The sequence below is a fragment of the Lepidothrix coronata genome, unplaced genomic scaffold, assembly GCF_001604755.1.
Source record: "Lepidothrix coronata isolate B3197 unplaced genomic scaffold, Lepidothrix_coronata-1.0 Scaffold3, whole genome shotgun sequence".
Classification (NCBI taxonomy): Eukaryota; Metazoa; Chordata; class Aves; order Passeriformes; family Pipridae; genus Lepidothrix; species Lepidothrix coronata.
This window is the reverse complement of record NW_016690183.1, coordinates 7,305,101-7,321,002: the sequence shown is the minus strand read 5'-3', so window position 1 is coordinate 7,321,002 and position 15,902 is coordinate 7,305,101. Positions and strand designations below refer to the sequence as shown.

At 44.3% G+C, this 15,902-nt stretch overlaps 1 protein-coding gene across 3 annotated transcripts in view; it reads left to right on the top strand.

The window, feature by feature from the left end:
• The window catches only part of LOC108500849 (cytochrome c oxidase assembly factor 1 homolog), a 52,769-nt gene extending 37,756 nt beyond the window's left edge, over positions 1-15,013 (top strand). For 2 of the 3 annotated variants that reach the window (XM_017822181.1, XM_017822191.1), the window contains 4 exons: positions 7,005-7,107; positions 9,743-9,894; positions 11,796-11,872; positions 14,604-15,013. In XM_017822181.1, the coding sequence (XP_017677670.1) occupies positions 7,014-7,107; positions 9,743-9,894; positions 11,796-11,872; positions 14,604-14,700 (420 nt within the window). In that variant the 5' untranslated portion in view covers positions 7,005-7,013 and the 3' untranslated portion in view covers positions 14,701-15,013. Of the gene's footprint in view, positions 1-4,160; positions 4,276-7,004; positions 7,108-9,742; positions 9,895-11,795; positions 11,873-14,603 lie in introns of those variants that run through there. The other variant, XM_017822195.1, reaches the window with a different exon arrangement.
• The last annotated feature ends 889 nt before the right edge of the window (positions 15,014-15,902 follow it).

Below are 15,902 nucleotides of genomic sequence, written 5' to 3'. Positions count from 1 at the left end.
ACTCTTTGATCTTTCCATGAGAAATCGTTTTGTACTCTTCATTGCTCCCTTACCTTGAAGGTTCAGTGAACCTATTCTAGGAAACTATATACAGAAAACACACACCACACTACAAAAACGTCCCTGGCTTTACAGTCCCTTTCTGCTAAGCACAGAGGGCTATCTCATCCTGGCAGCACGAGACAGTCAAAGGACTGTATCTGCTATTTCTTATGTGATTCTTTTATTTTAACATACCCATTTGGAAGCTGGGCTGTGCTGCTTGCTGTGGGGAGAGCAGGTATAGCACAGAGCATTTCTTTTGAACCTTGGATTGCAGTACCCATGACCTCACTCCCAGCAGCAAGGAAGCCAAGAAGCTGTCCCAGAGCTTTTCCAGGTAACCCCCTCACTGTTAAAACCATAAACACCAGTGATCTTTTCTTCATGCACCTTGGGTGCAACTTTTTCATTTACCCTACTTATGAATTCTTACTCTTAAATCCTTTGCAGTTCACCTCTAAAACACAAAAGGTGAACATTCACACCTTCTTCCCCCCTCCATGGTGTCCAATTACAGAAACATACAATTAGGGATGCTAATGACAAGATTATGAGGCATTAACCTATAATGCCATCCTCCAATAACAGCAAAAATGGGTCACACTGTAGCTATAATTATCCTGGTTCTCTAGTAACACGCCCTAGTCATGCCTTGTTTCTGCGATATCCCTTGTATTTCAGTACAAAGTACAGACGGCTCTAGATGTCTTGGAGGGTGATCTGGAGCAGATTGTTGATCTGCCTTGCACATGGACTCGGCCTTCAAAAAGACTGAACAATCTAGTCTGTAGCATCTTTCCAACTTAGAGAAAACCAATAAAGAATTTTGGCACCTGCCTTTGTAACCTGCGGTTAGGAAGACAGACTCCATTTTCACAGAGGGAAACTGAGGGACAGCAGGAGAAGGCTCCTTGGACAATGGGAATGGTGGCTCCACTGCTTCTGTCTGCTCGGCACTGGGGTGGTGTTGCAATAGTCTGCAGGGTAAGAGGGCACATAGAGGGGTGAAAGTGGGTGGATAGGAAGAAAAGAAATGCAGTACAGGTGAGCCCACTGGATGAGACCATGTAGCTTAAGAGCACAAAGGGAAGTAGTCTGGGATAGTGGAATAGAAATGCTATTTTCAAATAGAACAGAAACATGAAAATAAGAGTGCCCAAGAGAGGAAAAAAGGGAAATAAAACTAAGATATCTGAAGGCACCATGCAGGCTTTGTACTGGCTGAGAAGGCCACATGCATTGTAGCATGTGCCCCAGGACAAGTGATACAGCTACAAGAGTAAGGTGGCTGTTTGGAGTCCTTAATCACTTTATTGACTGCTTTCACTTTCCTTGTTAATTAGCCAGCAGCAAAGGCAGAAAATAAATTTTGGACTACTGGCAAGCCAAGAAACAGTGTTTCTCATATGTAGAGTTGTCCTTTCAATGCATTTACACTAGGTAAGTTAAACATTTCTAGGAACTGATCCAAGAGGAGACCCTGGGAGGGACCATTTCAAAGCTGGCTGAAAAGGTTTTTTACCTCCCTAAATGCCAAAATATGCATTTTCAGTGCATTTGTAGAAGAATCACATAGCAGAGAAAAAGAAAAAGGAAAATATTGCTCTGACTTTTGGGTTGACTGTGAATTAAGCAAACTTCTTTCCTACAAATTTCTAAGGTTTTGGTGAAAGCGGTTCATACACAAGACTTTGGTCTTCGGTGTTTCTGAACATGCTGGCAAGGGGCAAAATTTGTGCTGTTACTTCTCAGAAATAGGTAAATAGTATGTTGAGACTATTTCTGTGAAAAAAGGGGACTATGATATGCTGAAATCCTGTCAAAACACTTCTGCTGTACTGTCCTGGTTTTGGTGACAGTACTGGTGAAGGTATTTTGTAGGCAGTGAGTGTCAAGAAGCTGTCTCTAAAATGTTGTCCTGGCATGTTACTAGTATAGAAATTGGCATACACCCAGATGCCTCATGGATCTTACAAGATCAATGGATAGGCAGAAAAGCAAGAATGTGAAATACAAGTGTGTGCTCTTTTGTAGTTTGCCTGACATTCCCTTCATCTTCTGTGACTTCCTCGGTGGCTTGCAGAAAAGCTGGACCTAGGGCCAATTCAAGTCCCACCAGCCCAAGGGGATGTTTCGTTGCAGAAGGGTCAGGCAACAGTTCCAGCTTTGAAGTTAGATGCTCAGGTCTACTGATAAATTTTAATTTCATTGTAGTCTTTTCCGCATGTATTTAGTGTGTCATGTCAATACCTCAGGACTACAGTGGTTCAAGGTGGTTTAAAGGCTCTCAGATGCTTGCCTTGGTGGCCTCTCATTATATTGTATTGGCGAGGTGGGTAGGCACTAGCCCAGATCGAGTTAGCCAGCAATCACACTGAGTTTGCATGGATCAAGTTACTTCTCTCTTATTTCAGAGCAGTATTATTGTTTACTGTTTGATCTGCGATATGACCCAGAATCTGGAGATGCTGGGGGAACTTGGTGATATCGGGAGTAGGAGAAGGAGGAGAAAATGCCTTCCCTATAGAACCTGCAGTCCCAGCTCCCTTGCTTAGTTCTGAGGAAAATAAAATTAATGTTTGAGGCTTGGTGAAAATGCCCTTGCTTCACTTGTACCCGCCTTTGATGGAGGTGCCTGAGACCAACCTCTGCCACACAAATTTCAGAGATGAGACAGAAAATTCAAATTTGTGAAAAATAAGGGAGACTCTCTTAAGGCCAGCCTATTTTTAGAAGATCCTCTGTGGAGAAAACAAAGTCTAATTAGAAACAGACTTTATTGTTGCAGTAACCCAGCATTTCACATGTGACCCTGGGAGTCTTCTACCTCTCTGGGTTTGTTAAGTTTCATTAACTGCCTGAGTCCCACTCAGCTTCAAAGTCAATCCTGAATACTACCTTCTCCTTCATATCTTGCTATTTTCAAGACACAAAGCAAACATTACCATTACTTCGATGCTCTGCTCTTTACTAGTTATTTTTTGAGAACACTACTTATAGTGATTTAGTGTCTCTTCTCTTGATTTTTGTATGTGCTAATCTCCACTTAATCTTTCTTACCACTGCATATGAGGTGGAGGAAAACACTACGCTGCAGAACAGCGTAGCTTGGAAACTGTGCTTTTTTAATTACCGGCTGTGAAGAAATCTGTTTTTCCCCAATTGACTTGCATACTTTTTTAGTGGTATAACAGCTTCTGAGGGGAGATCTCCACCACAGATAGCAACATGAACTTCCCTCCTTAGGAGGCAATTGCCCCTATATCTGTAAGATTCTTCCAAATGCATTGTCTTACAGTTACTGCCTTTGTGGCAAATGAAGTGGAGGGGCTTTGATCCTTCCCTTTGAGAGCCTCTACACTTTGCAGGCTGTAAGCAATTTTCAGAAATGCTCAGGACAGGAAGCATGCCTCTAGGCACACCTCTGCTTCCCTTCCCTAGTGAGCCACCTCCACGGCACTTCAGCAGAGCAGCAGATTGGAGCAGCAAACACAGTTGGCCATAGGACAGAAATCCTAGTGATGAGTTCTTGCATACAACAGATCCTAACTACGTTTTGGTCTTCCACAAGCTGATACCATTAGTATCTCCACTGTCACCATTCAGAAGTCATCAGCAGCTGTGTGCCAGAAGATGTAATATCCAAGGATCCATTGCACCAGGGACCAGGATGGCAGGGAAGGGAAGCAGCAGCCCTCCTGTGAGTTATGCACTGGGCTCCAAGGACACTTCTGTCCTTGGGTTTGCAAAGTCTTGAGAGGCTTGTTAAACACCGAGCTCTGAACCTCTTCCCACAATGTGCTGTCATAGGACTGGCTTGGGAAAACAATTGAGAAGCAAGTGAGAGGAAGGCATCAAGGTCAAGCCAGGGGATGGAGTGGTCCAGCCCGTGGGCTTCCCACTGTGACCTAAAGCAAGCAATGGAGATGTTTTCCCTGTTACCATGTGATAGTTTCAGTCTAGGCCTTCCTGGAGACCAGCTCGTAACCAGGAAGGAACTAGGAAAGTGACCAAGGAAGTATTCCATGCTATTCCTTCACGTAACCTGAGGTATAAATAAGCTGGTCAGAGAGACCTCTCTCTCTCTTCTTCCAGCGAGGTTTGGGAATGGTAGGTCCCTGCATCGGCCTTGCTTTTCTGGAGCTGAGGCCTGCAGCGACTGCTGTTGTCTATCACGCGTGAGGGGAGAGTGCTGGGCTGGGTCTGGCTGTCCTGCTTTTCTCAAGGGAAGTGGTAAGATTTTGCTAGTTCTTTATTTTGTTGGTTACCGGGTTTTTTGGTTGTGCACAACTGTTATGTTTTTGTCCCTTTTTATCCCTTTTCGTCCCTTTTTTCCCCCCTTTTCCCTTCCCCTCTTTCCCTTTTGGGAGCGATTTGGGGTTCCTGTATTCATATGTACATAGTACCTTAATTGTATATCTGTGATATATGTAAAATATATATATATTATATAGCTTTTGCTATTCCATTTTTTTTTTCTCATTCTTCTGGGAGGTTTTTCAGCTGTAGTCAGTGGGGTTTGGCAGGAAGCCAACTACAACTGGCTACATACCGTAAAGAGGACCTTGGGCACACCTCAGCCCTCCACACTTCTGCCTCACCAGGACCAGCAACAGACGACATCTACAAGCAGGGACAGCACATCAGGGGCAGCAGTGCTTAATGGGATCACCATTTCTCAGCAGCCAAACTCCCTCACCAAATGTCACTGTCTCGGCACGACAGTGGTGGTGATGAGATTCTGTGTGAGCATGTGACTGGTCAGCACAAAGCTCTTCCTGTTCCATCCATCTCCCTTGTTTGGGTGCAAGCAGAGCGTGAGACCTAAGAAACCTCAAACCCACTGACAGCGAGTTGCAGAGCCTCTGATTTCCGTTGTTTACTAGTCAAGTCCTCTGAGCCTCAGTCAGAACCTCCTCACTGGTGCAAGAGCTCCATGTCTTCCCTCTCTTACTCAGCAAACTGCCAGCAGTACCCCCACCCCCAGACATTTGCATTCACTTACCCTGAATTTCATCACAGAAAGCAAATTTTGCCTAGCCACAACTTTGGAAGGGGCAAAACCAAATGCCACAGGTCACAACCTGTTATATCTGATCCTCCCTCCAGATTTACCACAGTTTTTCTTCCCCATCCCTGTTATGTGGTGTTAGTGTCAGATCCTCCTCTTGGCCAGATGAATCTTACAAGAAACTTGGTTATTAATCAGATTTTACAGGGATTTAAGGAAAGTTGCAAACACAAGCATGCAAGCAGAAAGCTCTCACTATCCTTGTGAAATGGCTACCTCTGTTTCCCTGTAAAACCACACTTGTATTTCCTCTGCTGCAACTTCTCATGCCCCTCAAGTTCCTCAGGGGAAGCAATGAAGAAAACTCATCAGAGAAACGAATCAGGAGGAAGAGGACTGTACTAATGGCACAATTTTGGCATTTTGGGACATAAAGTAGACATTTCTATCACTACTAGTGATCCACAAATTTGAAGTAAATTAAACAATAAACCTAAATATAAAGAATTCTTAAAAATCAAGGGAACTAGTTAATAAGGAAAGCATTTACCGGAGGAATAGCATGCTTTACAATTAAATGCTAGTGCCAACAGAGCAGTAGATGAAATTTATACATGAGTTGCACTCAGTTTTCCTCAGGCTAGAGCACGCAAGAAGCAGCATATGGGCATGTCAGCAGAGTCGTGAGCAGAGGGAGGCTGCCGATGTCACCCTGACCCAGCCACGATGGGAAGAAGTCCTGACATTTGCCTCTCCACCCTCTCTAAACTGTGGTTGTCAACTGAACAATATCTGACTAACACATACCTGAGGGATGCTAGAGGTGGTTTTCACAGCAGGACTCAAAACGGCCTTGCCCAGGTCACATTTCTGTAGCTGGTTTGGGCCTTGGTTTATTAACCAGCTCTTGCTGAGTGTAACGTATAGTCACACCATCATGTGACAAGTGTTTGGGATTAGAAATCCCAAACAGTTACCCCAATTATTCGTATGTCTACATGCCTCTTTGAAAAGAGCAGCTTTTTGCTAATGTGTTTTTTTAATTGTTGTCAAAACCATTCCTCTTTCCCATCCTAGCTGCAAGAGTATCAAGAGCATAAGCTGATACTCAGATGCTTGTACAAGTCCCATCCTGCCACAGCCTGAAGCAACATGCTACTCCCCCACTGACGACTCAGCTTGAATCCTACTAACCTGCTGTGGGCAGGAACATTAGCTCAGGCTCTTCAGGCCACACAGTCCCCCTCTTACTCAAACTGTGGAAATGTTTAGCAGGTTGACTTTCTCAGAGGTGTTTCTTATTCTGCTGGGTCATACATTCAAATGCCAAAATTGTGACTCATTAACAGGGCAAGTTTGGGCTAGGGGGTGCAGGAAGGAAGAAAAATAGCTTGCAAGAGCCTTCCTGTTTATCCATGGCTTGGGAAAAAAAATGACACAACAGAGTATGCACACCCTGGCTCCATTATCTTTGCTGGCACAGTGCTGGCTTGGCTCTGTCCCTTAAGACTCCAGGCCAAATCCATCCCTGCCGCAAGCGTGTTTACTTTAGGGGAGTTTACTCGAGAGAGAAATCTGGCCCCCGGAGCCTGAATGCTCACAGTGTGCGAACGAGCACACGGGCACCGGCAGCCCCCACGACAATGCCACCGCACTGGCCCCCAGCCACACCAGGGAGGTCATTTTCTTCTCAGCAATTAGTGAAGTGGTGGCATCACTAAAAGAAGTTGAATAAAAACATTCAACCCAGCTGGGTTCCCAGTTTGCTCTGTTCTCACTACCCTTCCTTCTGGGCCAGCGGTGGGGCCCCAGCAAGCAAGAGCCCAATGCCTGTGCACTGCACTTTCATTCAGGCCTGGTTGGAAAGGGCTTTTAGGAAAGAGGAGGAGGGGGAGAAGTAACCCTTTGGCTTTCTTCTTTTACAACAAATGTCTTCCCTTTTTCTTTTCAGGGAGGAAAAATGCCAGCTTCTCTGAAAAAACTGCAGCAAATGGCTGTTTTCATGGGACTGTTCAGTGGCGGGGGATGCATCGTGATGTATAATCTTATGCAAAGTAAGTCTTGCTGCTGTTAGCAACCTTATTTCTCCTCTGCCCCTTTCATTGGCTTTTGTGTAGTGGGGAAAATAGCAGCATGCAAGATGTGAAAAGCAGATGAAGTTAAGGGAAGTGTGGGTGAGCCTCTGGGTTCTGCCTCTGTGGGCTCTGCTTTGTTCATCCCCAGGGCTTTTGCTCTCCCAGGCACTGCTGCATGCACTTCCAGAGGCGAATATTGCATAGGAAGCAAGCTGTTGTAGTCAGAAGAAAGTCTGGGTTTTGGGGGTTTCCTGAGGGTGAAGTGAAAGCTTAGGCAGTAATACAGGTTTCATTTCTTCACTATAACTGGGCAGTAAAAAAGGACCATCTGCAAGAAGGTATTAGTGTCTAGCAGTTTTATCTGTAAATCTCTATGTGGTGCTGGCCCTTAAACACAATGCACCTGTGAAATGCTAAGACGTCATTAGTTTCTTCTGAATGAGGGATAGATAAGAGCATCAGCACTGAGAAGACCAGGACAAGGAGAGAAAAACTAGAGAGATGATGTTGCTGTTTATAGACATCTCTAGTTGCTACACGTCTCTGGCCAAGAATCCAAATTACTAGTCCAAATGATAGATGTTGCCTTTCTCTAAAACAGCTTCTAGATATTTAGCATCAGAACAGAAATAGGCTTTGCCTCTCTTTCAGGGCATGCTATAGGCCTCTTGTTGGTGCTATCAAAGACTATTGCTTTTCACCTACCCTTATATCAGAGGATGCTGCCAGAAAAGTGTAGCTGAGCCTGTTTCTCAAGCCTTCAGATAAGCTCTGAAACCTCCCCTTCATTTTACACATATTAATAATAAATCAGACAAGGCTGGAAAGCAGGATTTAATTTTAGGCAGCTCATGCCCTCAAGCTCCAGAGTACATGACAGAAATATGATCCTTTGCTTTAAAATATTGAATCTGGCTTTAACAAGGACATTAACATTTTTTAATTTTCAACTTCAGCATTGTTATCTAGAAATCTCATGGGGAAGTCACCCCCTGTGCTATACAGCAAGTAAAGTGGGCTGGTTCCTGCATCACTTAGCTGTGCAATCAAGTGGTGCAACACGATGGCTACTTCTGCCTCTGTTGTAATATCAGTGGCCACTGAGTAGCTGTCTGGTAAGTTGGTGGCAGGCAGCAGGAGAGGGTTTCTTCCCTTTCTTTGGACTGAAGGGAAGTTTGTATGCACATGGTCTCTGTGCAAACACTCAGGTAATCCTATTTCTACTCACTCTTGTCACCTCCACACCCTTCTCATGGAACTGGTCTGCTCAGCAAACTCCAGCATCCTTTCAGCTTTTCTACCAAGAGATGTGTGAACAAATGGATTAGTTGGGTATTTTATGTTTAATGCATGAGATGCTAACAAGGAAGAGCTGAGAAGGAGCACCAGGAAACTAGAACCCCTTTCCCCTCCAACCTGCAGGATGGACAACATCATATTTTTAACGTGGTCTGGGTGGCTGTTTGCCATAATCTGTAGGCACTAAATGACTGGCGTGCTGGAGCTCCTTAAGATGGTCTGGGGGGCCCGGGGAGATCCAGCGCAGGCTGCAGCCTAGCAAAGCTGTTTCTATCCCAACTGGATGCTGCCTGCTCACAGAGGATGCCTCTAATTAGGAAGAGGGGGCAGCATCCTTCTGCCTCATGCTCCAAGATTAATACTGACAGGCAAGAGACTAGGAAACAAACCTTACACCTTGTTCTAAACTCTCTGAAATGTGAGGGCAAAGTTGCCAGAGTAGGATTTTTGCAAATGCACACTTTTGGCTTAATTCTGCCCTTCTTGATGTCAAGAGAGTGAAGTTATGCTGGCTTGAGTACATCTAGAAATCCCAGCAAGCAAGCCTTAAAACTGTTAATAAGCAAATACCTGCCACCATAAGGAAGGTCGGCAAGTTTCCAGCCTCTCAACTCTGCACTGTCCACTGGCACCCACAGCACAGCTACACATAGCAACCAGACATTGATAAATAGCAATTTACCTCAATTGTCCTCCATATGCCAACACTGCAGCATCCATCTCCTGTGCTATTGTGGCTGCTTGACCAGTAACTCTAATGGTGCTTCCTTGTGCCTCCCTTTTAATGCATCTGTCCCTTTTAATGCATCTGTTGGTAGGGTTGCAGCTTTGTGGCTGCCACTTGGAAAGCTGTGTCAAGACCACAGCAATAGTTCCACAGCAGCAGCTGTTCCTGTCTTATGTCAATGTCTGTAAAATATTCTCCATTCCTTAAGTATTTTATGTGCCTCCTATAAAAAAAACCCGCAAACTTGAATTACCATTAGAACATTTCAGATATTCATCCTTGTGCCTTTTTTTCTTATTTTTCTTCCTTTTAGATGACCTACAAATGCATGAAAAGTGAGGAGACACAGCTATAAGCTGAACTGTATGTCAGTATGGAACAGTCTATGTTCAGGGCCCTTTTCACTTAAATGAGTTGAATAACATTTGATGACAGTGTGTGTTTCTTCCTTTTGCCAAACTTCTCCTAATTAATAGTTTTGGACTGTGCTTCAGGAAAGGTGTGGTAATCTTGAGAAATTTTTTTTTTTTAGCATATGTTTTGATTTTAAGTGAACAGTCTCCTCACTACCCTGTTTCTCTCACCTAGAAAGTTTTGCCAGGACCCAGTATTACCAGCAAGCTTTGGAGCAACTGAACAGCAATCCTGATGCCCTGGAAGCCCTGGGTGCCCCCCCTCTTAAGGTTCACAACATCCGACTGACAGATGGGAGTAATCGCGTAGACACAGAAAGAGCACAGGTAATGCTGGGGAGGTGGTGTCACAGGGTGGCTTCCCAAGATGTCAGGTGACAAGAGATCAGCCAGGGGATTTTGTGACCTGATCAGCAGCTCATAAGTCATTTGAGGACACTGAAAGGCAATAAAATAGGATACCAGTTGATTTGGAAGATGAATGGATTTCCAAAGTATAAATCTACTAGACTAGAAACAGCAATAGCAGCATCTTCCTGTTGTACTATATGGGCACATCACAGAATGCCAAGGGACCTCTCAAGCCAGTTGATAGCCCTCCTGCAACTGCAAGCCACAAAATTATTTTCAAATACATGAGATCCAGCTTTAAAATAGCACCTGTCTTCCTTTCCCCCCCCAGATATATCCCATGCTAGTTTTTAAAGCTTTGTTCAGAGTGAAGTTTTATAGCCACTTACAGGCTATGCTGTGGTACAGCACAGGTGGTGTGGTTTTTAAAAGCACCTCTAAGTTTGTGTCATGGAGAACTGCTGCCCAGCCTGAGACTGAGCGTGGGGGTTACATAGTGACTGGAAAATGCTGCACTGCGTGCTGAATTATTGCACAAGGCTGCCTTCTGTCAGCTCAGGGCTGGGCCCAAGCAAACCTCGCTAACACAAGTCCACCTCCACTCAGTGTTGTTGCCTGAAAAGGACTTTCCATCAGTGTTTTTACCCCTTAATCCAGGGCTAGTTGCCCTTCCCTTGTTTTGCTGGTGACACAAAATGTCCCTATCGACTCTCCAGGTCCTTCACTGGGGTAACTTGTCACATCGGAATAATTTTGTTCTTCCTGTTGAGTAGTTCTGAATTTTAGGGTCCGAGCAAGGGCATTAAGGAATGATTCAGATGGTACATGAAGGAGAGGGACTGTCAGGGCAAGATATAACCCCAGCCTTGAACCAACTCTTATAAAATTTCTTTACATTTCCCTCGAGCTAGGCTGCACTCACATGATACCCTGTGCCAAAATGTTTCCTAGGTTTTATAGATTCTACCAAGAAACATATCTAAGGGAACAAATGTGCAAAACCCCACACAATCTCTTATGCTGACTGAAAGGCAGATAACCTTTCCCACTGGTGTTTTCCTATGTCACTGTTTAAGAATGCTAGTCACTTGGGTGACTCAGGGTGAAGTCAAACCCTGCCTTCTACCGACCTCACCCAAGACACAAACCACCAACTTTCTTCTCCGCTTTTTCATGCTCCTAAGCATTCATGTTCTCATAAAACAAACTAGTTAATCATCATTATAACATAGGTCAGTTTACTGACTCCACAACATTCCCATCTCCTGGGTCTGTTGGAGAACACCTGGCATTTTCTCTTTGTGATTACAACACCGCCAGCAAATGCTACACCTGAAACCTATTTCTTTTTTTCAGACGTTAGACCAAGTGCAGTTGGCCACCACGGTCACTGCTGCAGCTCCAGCTTTGTTTGTCAATAACTGATAGAATTTGTGACATTGTAAAAAAAAAAAGGAAAAATCACTGAAAGTCTTATTGCCTTGGTGTGTGTTGAGGGACTGATCTGTAGAGGATCTCAACCTACTGGCTTGTTATGGTTATGAGAAGCCCTAACAGTGCAGGTTACCTCTGGATGACCATGCATTCTGGTAAGGAAAGGTGTTTGCTCATAAATATTTCAGAGAGCGAGTGATTTTCCCTGGGGGTTGCAGCTGTAACAGTACATTCTTTCAGCAGAGAGAGATTAATGCATGGCAGAACAGGCATACTTGTGTAGCCACACACATGTTAGCTGTTAGAATAGCTTGGTCAAACTCTGAGATACAGTGAAAAACATACGTAGAGTTTAAGGTAAAGAGGTGTTATATCTTTAACTGTAGAAGGAGTAAATGTCCTTTTTGCTTCGCTGAATCTTTAACATGCTTTTACATTTGCAGATAAAGCTACCAGTATCTGGAACAAAATCAGCGGGATACCTCTACATTAACTCGGAGATGGACCACTCCCGTCAGCGGTGTGTACTGGGGGAGGTGCTGGGAGAAATGTCTGGATGCAGGGAAAGAAGTGGTAGCAGAGAAGAGTAGAGCAGGATATTTGCTTTAGTCATCCGTGTTGCTGAGATCATGCACACAAAGCAAGCGGAAACTCCTGTCTGAAGGTCTTGTGAAAGGTCATTAACATCATTATGACTAAAATGTAAATTAGTTGAGAAATATATTGAATTCATCTCTCTGAGTGCCAATAGAAGAGCAACATGAGCCATTCATCTGTGTTAACTGTGTTCTGCAAACTGTAGCTTGGTACACATACAAATACTATGAGCATTGTCCCCTTCCACCCCTGCTCCCCACAGAGGTGCAGAGGCTGTTGAACAGCAATCCTAACTCTAGTCTGGCATGGATTGCAGTAAGGAAATCACACATTTCATCAGAGCTATGCAAGGCGAGCTGAAAATGCAGGATTTTTTTTTTTCATTTCATAAATATGGTCCTTATGGTTAAAAAAATTGCTAGAACAGATATATTACAGTTGAAGGATGCTCTGATTCCACATCATATAGAAGTGACTTTACATTTTTGTAGTACTGAAGCCTGACAACCTCCTTTGTCAAGGGTAAACTGGTTTCTAGAACTGGGCAAAGAATTGCTATGTGAATTCAAAGTCCATCTTCCATTGCAAAAGACTGTTTTATTAGATGCAAAGCTCTTGTTAGGTACTTCTGTTAGCTCTATTTAGAAACCAAAAGCTACAAAACTCTTACTTAGCTGCCACCAGCCATATGGTAATGTTTTATTTTCATAATTAGATGAGCATGACTTAGTGTTTCTCTTCTGAGTAAGTACAGGCAGTAAGGTGTAAAATGATGTGAGGAAGGCACTAGACTGGGACTTGAAAAACTCAGTACCAGGCCTGACCTCCTCCCTAGTGACCAGAGATAACCCCAGAGGTCCCCAGCCACTTTTCTTGCACACATCACTTCCTTGGTGCCTCAGCTCTGATCTCCTCACTCCTCCTTATCCTCTCACAGACTAGGGAAATAACAGTTCCCTGACATTCCATGTTCACAGTTACTGTGAGGATAACTGAAGATTGCAAGGTGTTGAACTACATTAATGCATATATATCTCTCAGAGTTTTGTTTTAAAGTGTTTTTAAAAGTTTTTAAAGCTCTCCATGTATTTCTATAAGCTTAAGATAAAAAAAAAAGGCATCTTTTTGTAAGAGGATTTATGGCAGATGAATCTGTCAGACTCAACCAACTCCATCTGTGTGCAGGATCCTGTGTACAGCTTCATGTGGGGCTAAGGCAGGACTTGATGTCCTTGCACCCAGCTGAGGAACTAACAGTAAAATGGCTGGGAGTAACAAACATGTACACAGGCTATCCTAGTGGAGTTCCACAGATTATGCATGTGTGCTTTTCCAGCAGTGACTGGGGAGGCAGTCAGACCCATTCCATGACACTGGAATGGGCTGCCCATCCAAAGTGGTGGATTCTCCATCCCTGGAGGTTTTTAAGATAAGACTGGATGTGGCACTTAGTGCCATGGTCTAGCAACCACAGCAGTAGTGGTTCATGGGTTGGACTTGATGATCTCAGAGGTCCCTTCCAACCCAGCTGATTCTATGATTCAGCTGGGAGTTGAGTGTACTGTGCAAGAGTAGTTTAGGCTCCTAAGCCACAGAAATGCATCTGACTCTGAGTGTGCAGTCTGTCCGTAGGGGTTTGTTTGTCTATAAAAGAGAAGGCAACTGAAAAAAGGGAAATTTGGAATCTGTGAGCTCATTCGGAGCAGGAGGAAGAGGCATTCGCTCAAGCGCAGGCAGTGCAGGGGTGGGGAGGGTGTCCGGAGGCGAAGGCAACCAAGGCACCAGTTGTGCAAAATGACACTTGCCTCCCCCAAAGTGAACGGAGAGAAGGGCTGAGATCCCAGGCCACACTGTGGGGAGGGAGCAGTTCCTCCTCCAAGCCCGGTTATAAAGGAGGCAGTTGCTTGTCCTGGGTTGGGAGTGGAAGCAGAGGGAGCAAAGAGCCCTGCTGCAGACCCATTGCACAGAGGTGCGGCAGCCTAATTACCTAATTGTATGTACTCAGCACTGACTCCAGCAAAAGCAGAGCTGGGAGAGCACCAGGAGCTTTTGTAAAAATCCTGTTAGTACCCCAAAATAATAGTCCTTTCCAGCTGGAAAAGCAGCATGAACAGTCTCTCAGAAGTGGGTTTGGAGCAGAGCTTAGAGGAAGGAAAAGACTCCCCCTCAGTCTCCAACAAATGCAGTTTTCCTTCTTTGAGTAACCACTGTTGTACCCTGTCAGGGTTTCAGCAGTCACATTGAGTGATCACACAGTGTTCAAACTCCTCCAAGCCAGGATAATTCCTTAGCAACACCGTCTGGCTCCAAGGCCAGAGAGGAGTGGAGTAAGGAATGCACCCGCAGGATGGAGACGAAAAAAAGGCAATGGGTCAGGGGAGGAATATCCTATCTAAGAAGAGCTGGCAGGATTTTATTTGAGTTGCAGCAAATAGGAAACAGGCATCCCAGACCTTTGAATCTGGGCTGTGCTATGCTATTAGGGAGAACAGCTTTCAGAAGCTGGCACTTGCAAACCAAGTTTTAAAACGGTTGAGAGAATTTTTAAAAGCAGTAGAGGTGTGGAATGATTTGTTTCTCTGTGCCAGCTATTTCTACACTGACTTTACTACTGTGATTGATAGAAGTTAAAAATCTCCTTTGTTTTGTGTCAGCTGGTGCCTTCAGGATGTCACCTTGAAACTACGGGATGGTCAGAATATCCTTGTTTACCACTCCCCGGTGGAAAGCATTGGTGTGCAAGAAGGCTAAAAATCAGAGACAGCTGCCTCTCCGCCTCCCATTGAGCCAAAGGAGCCATTAATCGATTGCATCCTGCTGTGTCCATGAATGTACACAGTTGTCACAAGTGACAGTTTCACTTAAGTGGGTGCTCTCAAGACAATTTTCTCTCTAAGATTGACCTCATCATTGTTGTAATTGTAATTTCTTTCTTTTGCTAGTTTATTCATGTGTTCAACAGAAGCCTAAAATAAATACCTTGCAAAAGACTTGCTGTTCCAGAGAAGTCAGTGTTATGCCCTGTGTGTGCTGGTATTATGAATTTGAAATAAATAAACAAACTGGGAGGAAACTTACATTTGTTTTACAATTGCAGACCAAAGTCAGGACAGTTGGGCTGCTCTGTCATAGCCAGAAGACCAAGCCAGCTTCTCATCCCTTGCTGCTTCAGTTTTAGGTGTTACCTAAATCAGGAGCAATGAAGCAGCAAAGGTGAGGCTCAGCAGCAGCACCCTCCACGCCACATATCAGGTAGATTTGCTCCCTTACAGATATAATTAAAAAGCTCATGAAATAGCTGAGGCTATTCCTTGTAACTTAAGAATTCCAGGAAGAGACTCACTGCTTACACTGAAGGTCACTCAGAAGAAGACACTGCCTCACACTGCCACTGCCTAACATCAGTTCAGGAGAGGACATTTACTTAGGGAGGAGAACACTCAGGAGGTACAGAACAGGTGAAGTACTGTCCCAGTTCACTCTGACTACAATAGGAGATTTTGACTGTGCCATGATTCTGTCTATCAGGTAGAGAATTGCCCATCACCAGAACTAAGCTGAGGAATAAGTAAAAAAAAACCAAAACACCAAAAATACCCCAAAACCCAAACCAAAAACCGAACCACACCAAACAAACAAACAAAAAAACCCAAATGCATGCATTTTCCACTCCCACCCCAAACTGCACACGTGAACAATTGCAAAGCCTAAGGCACAGTCTGAGACATTGAAAAAACACAAGTAACTGTCCTGCCTTCGTACCTTAAAGTAACACATGAGCCATTAAGAACATCCAGGCAGAAGAGTATTTTGGATTCACTCTGACGGAGATGCTTAATCAAGCTGGGAAAGCCCAGAGCTTATATCACTCAATTCCCTTTTCCTCCCTCTCCATGTCTTCATCCAAATTTGAGTCCTAGAAACCCACCTGAGGCACAGGCACTGCAAAGCTT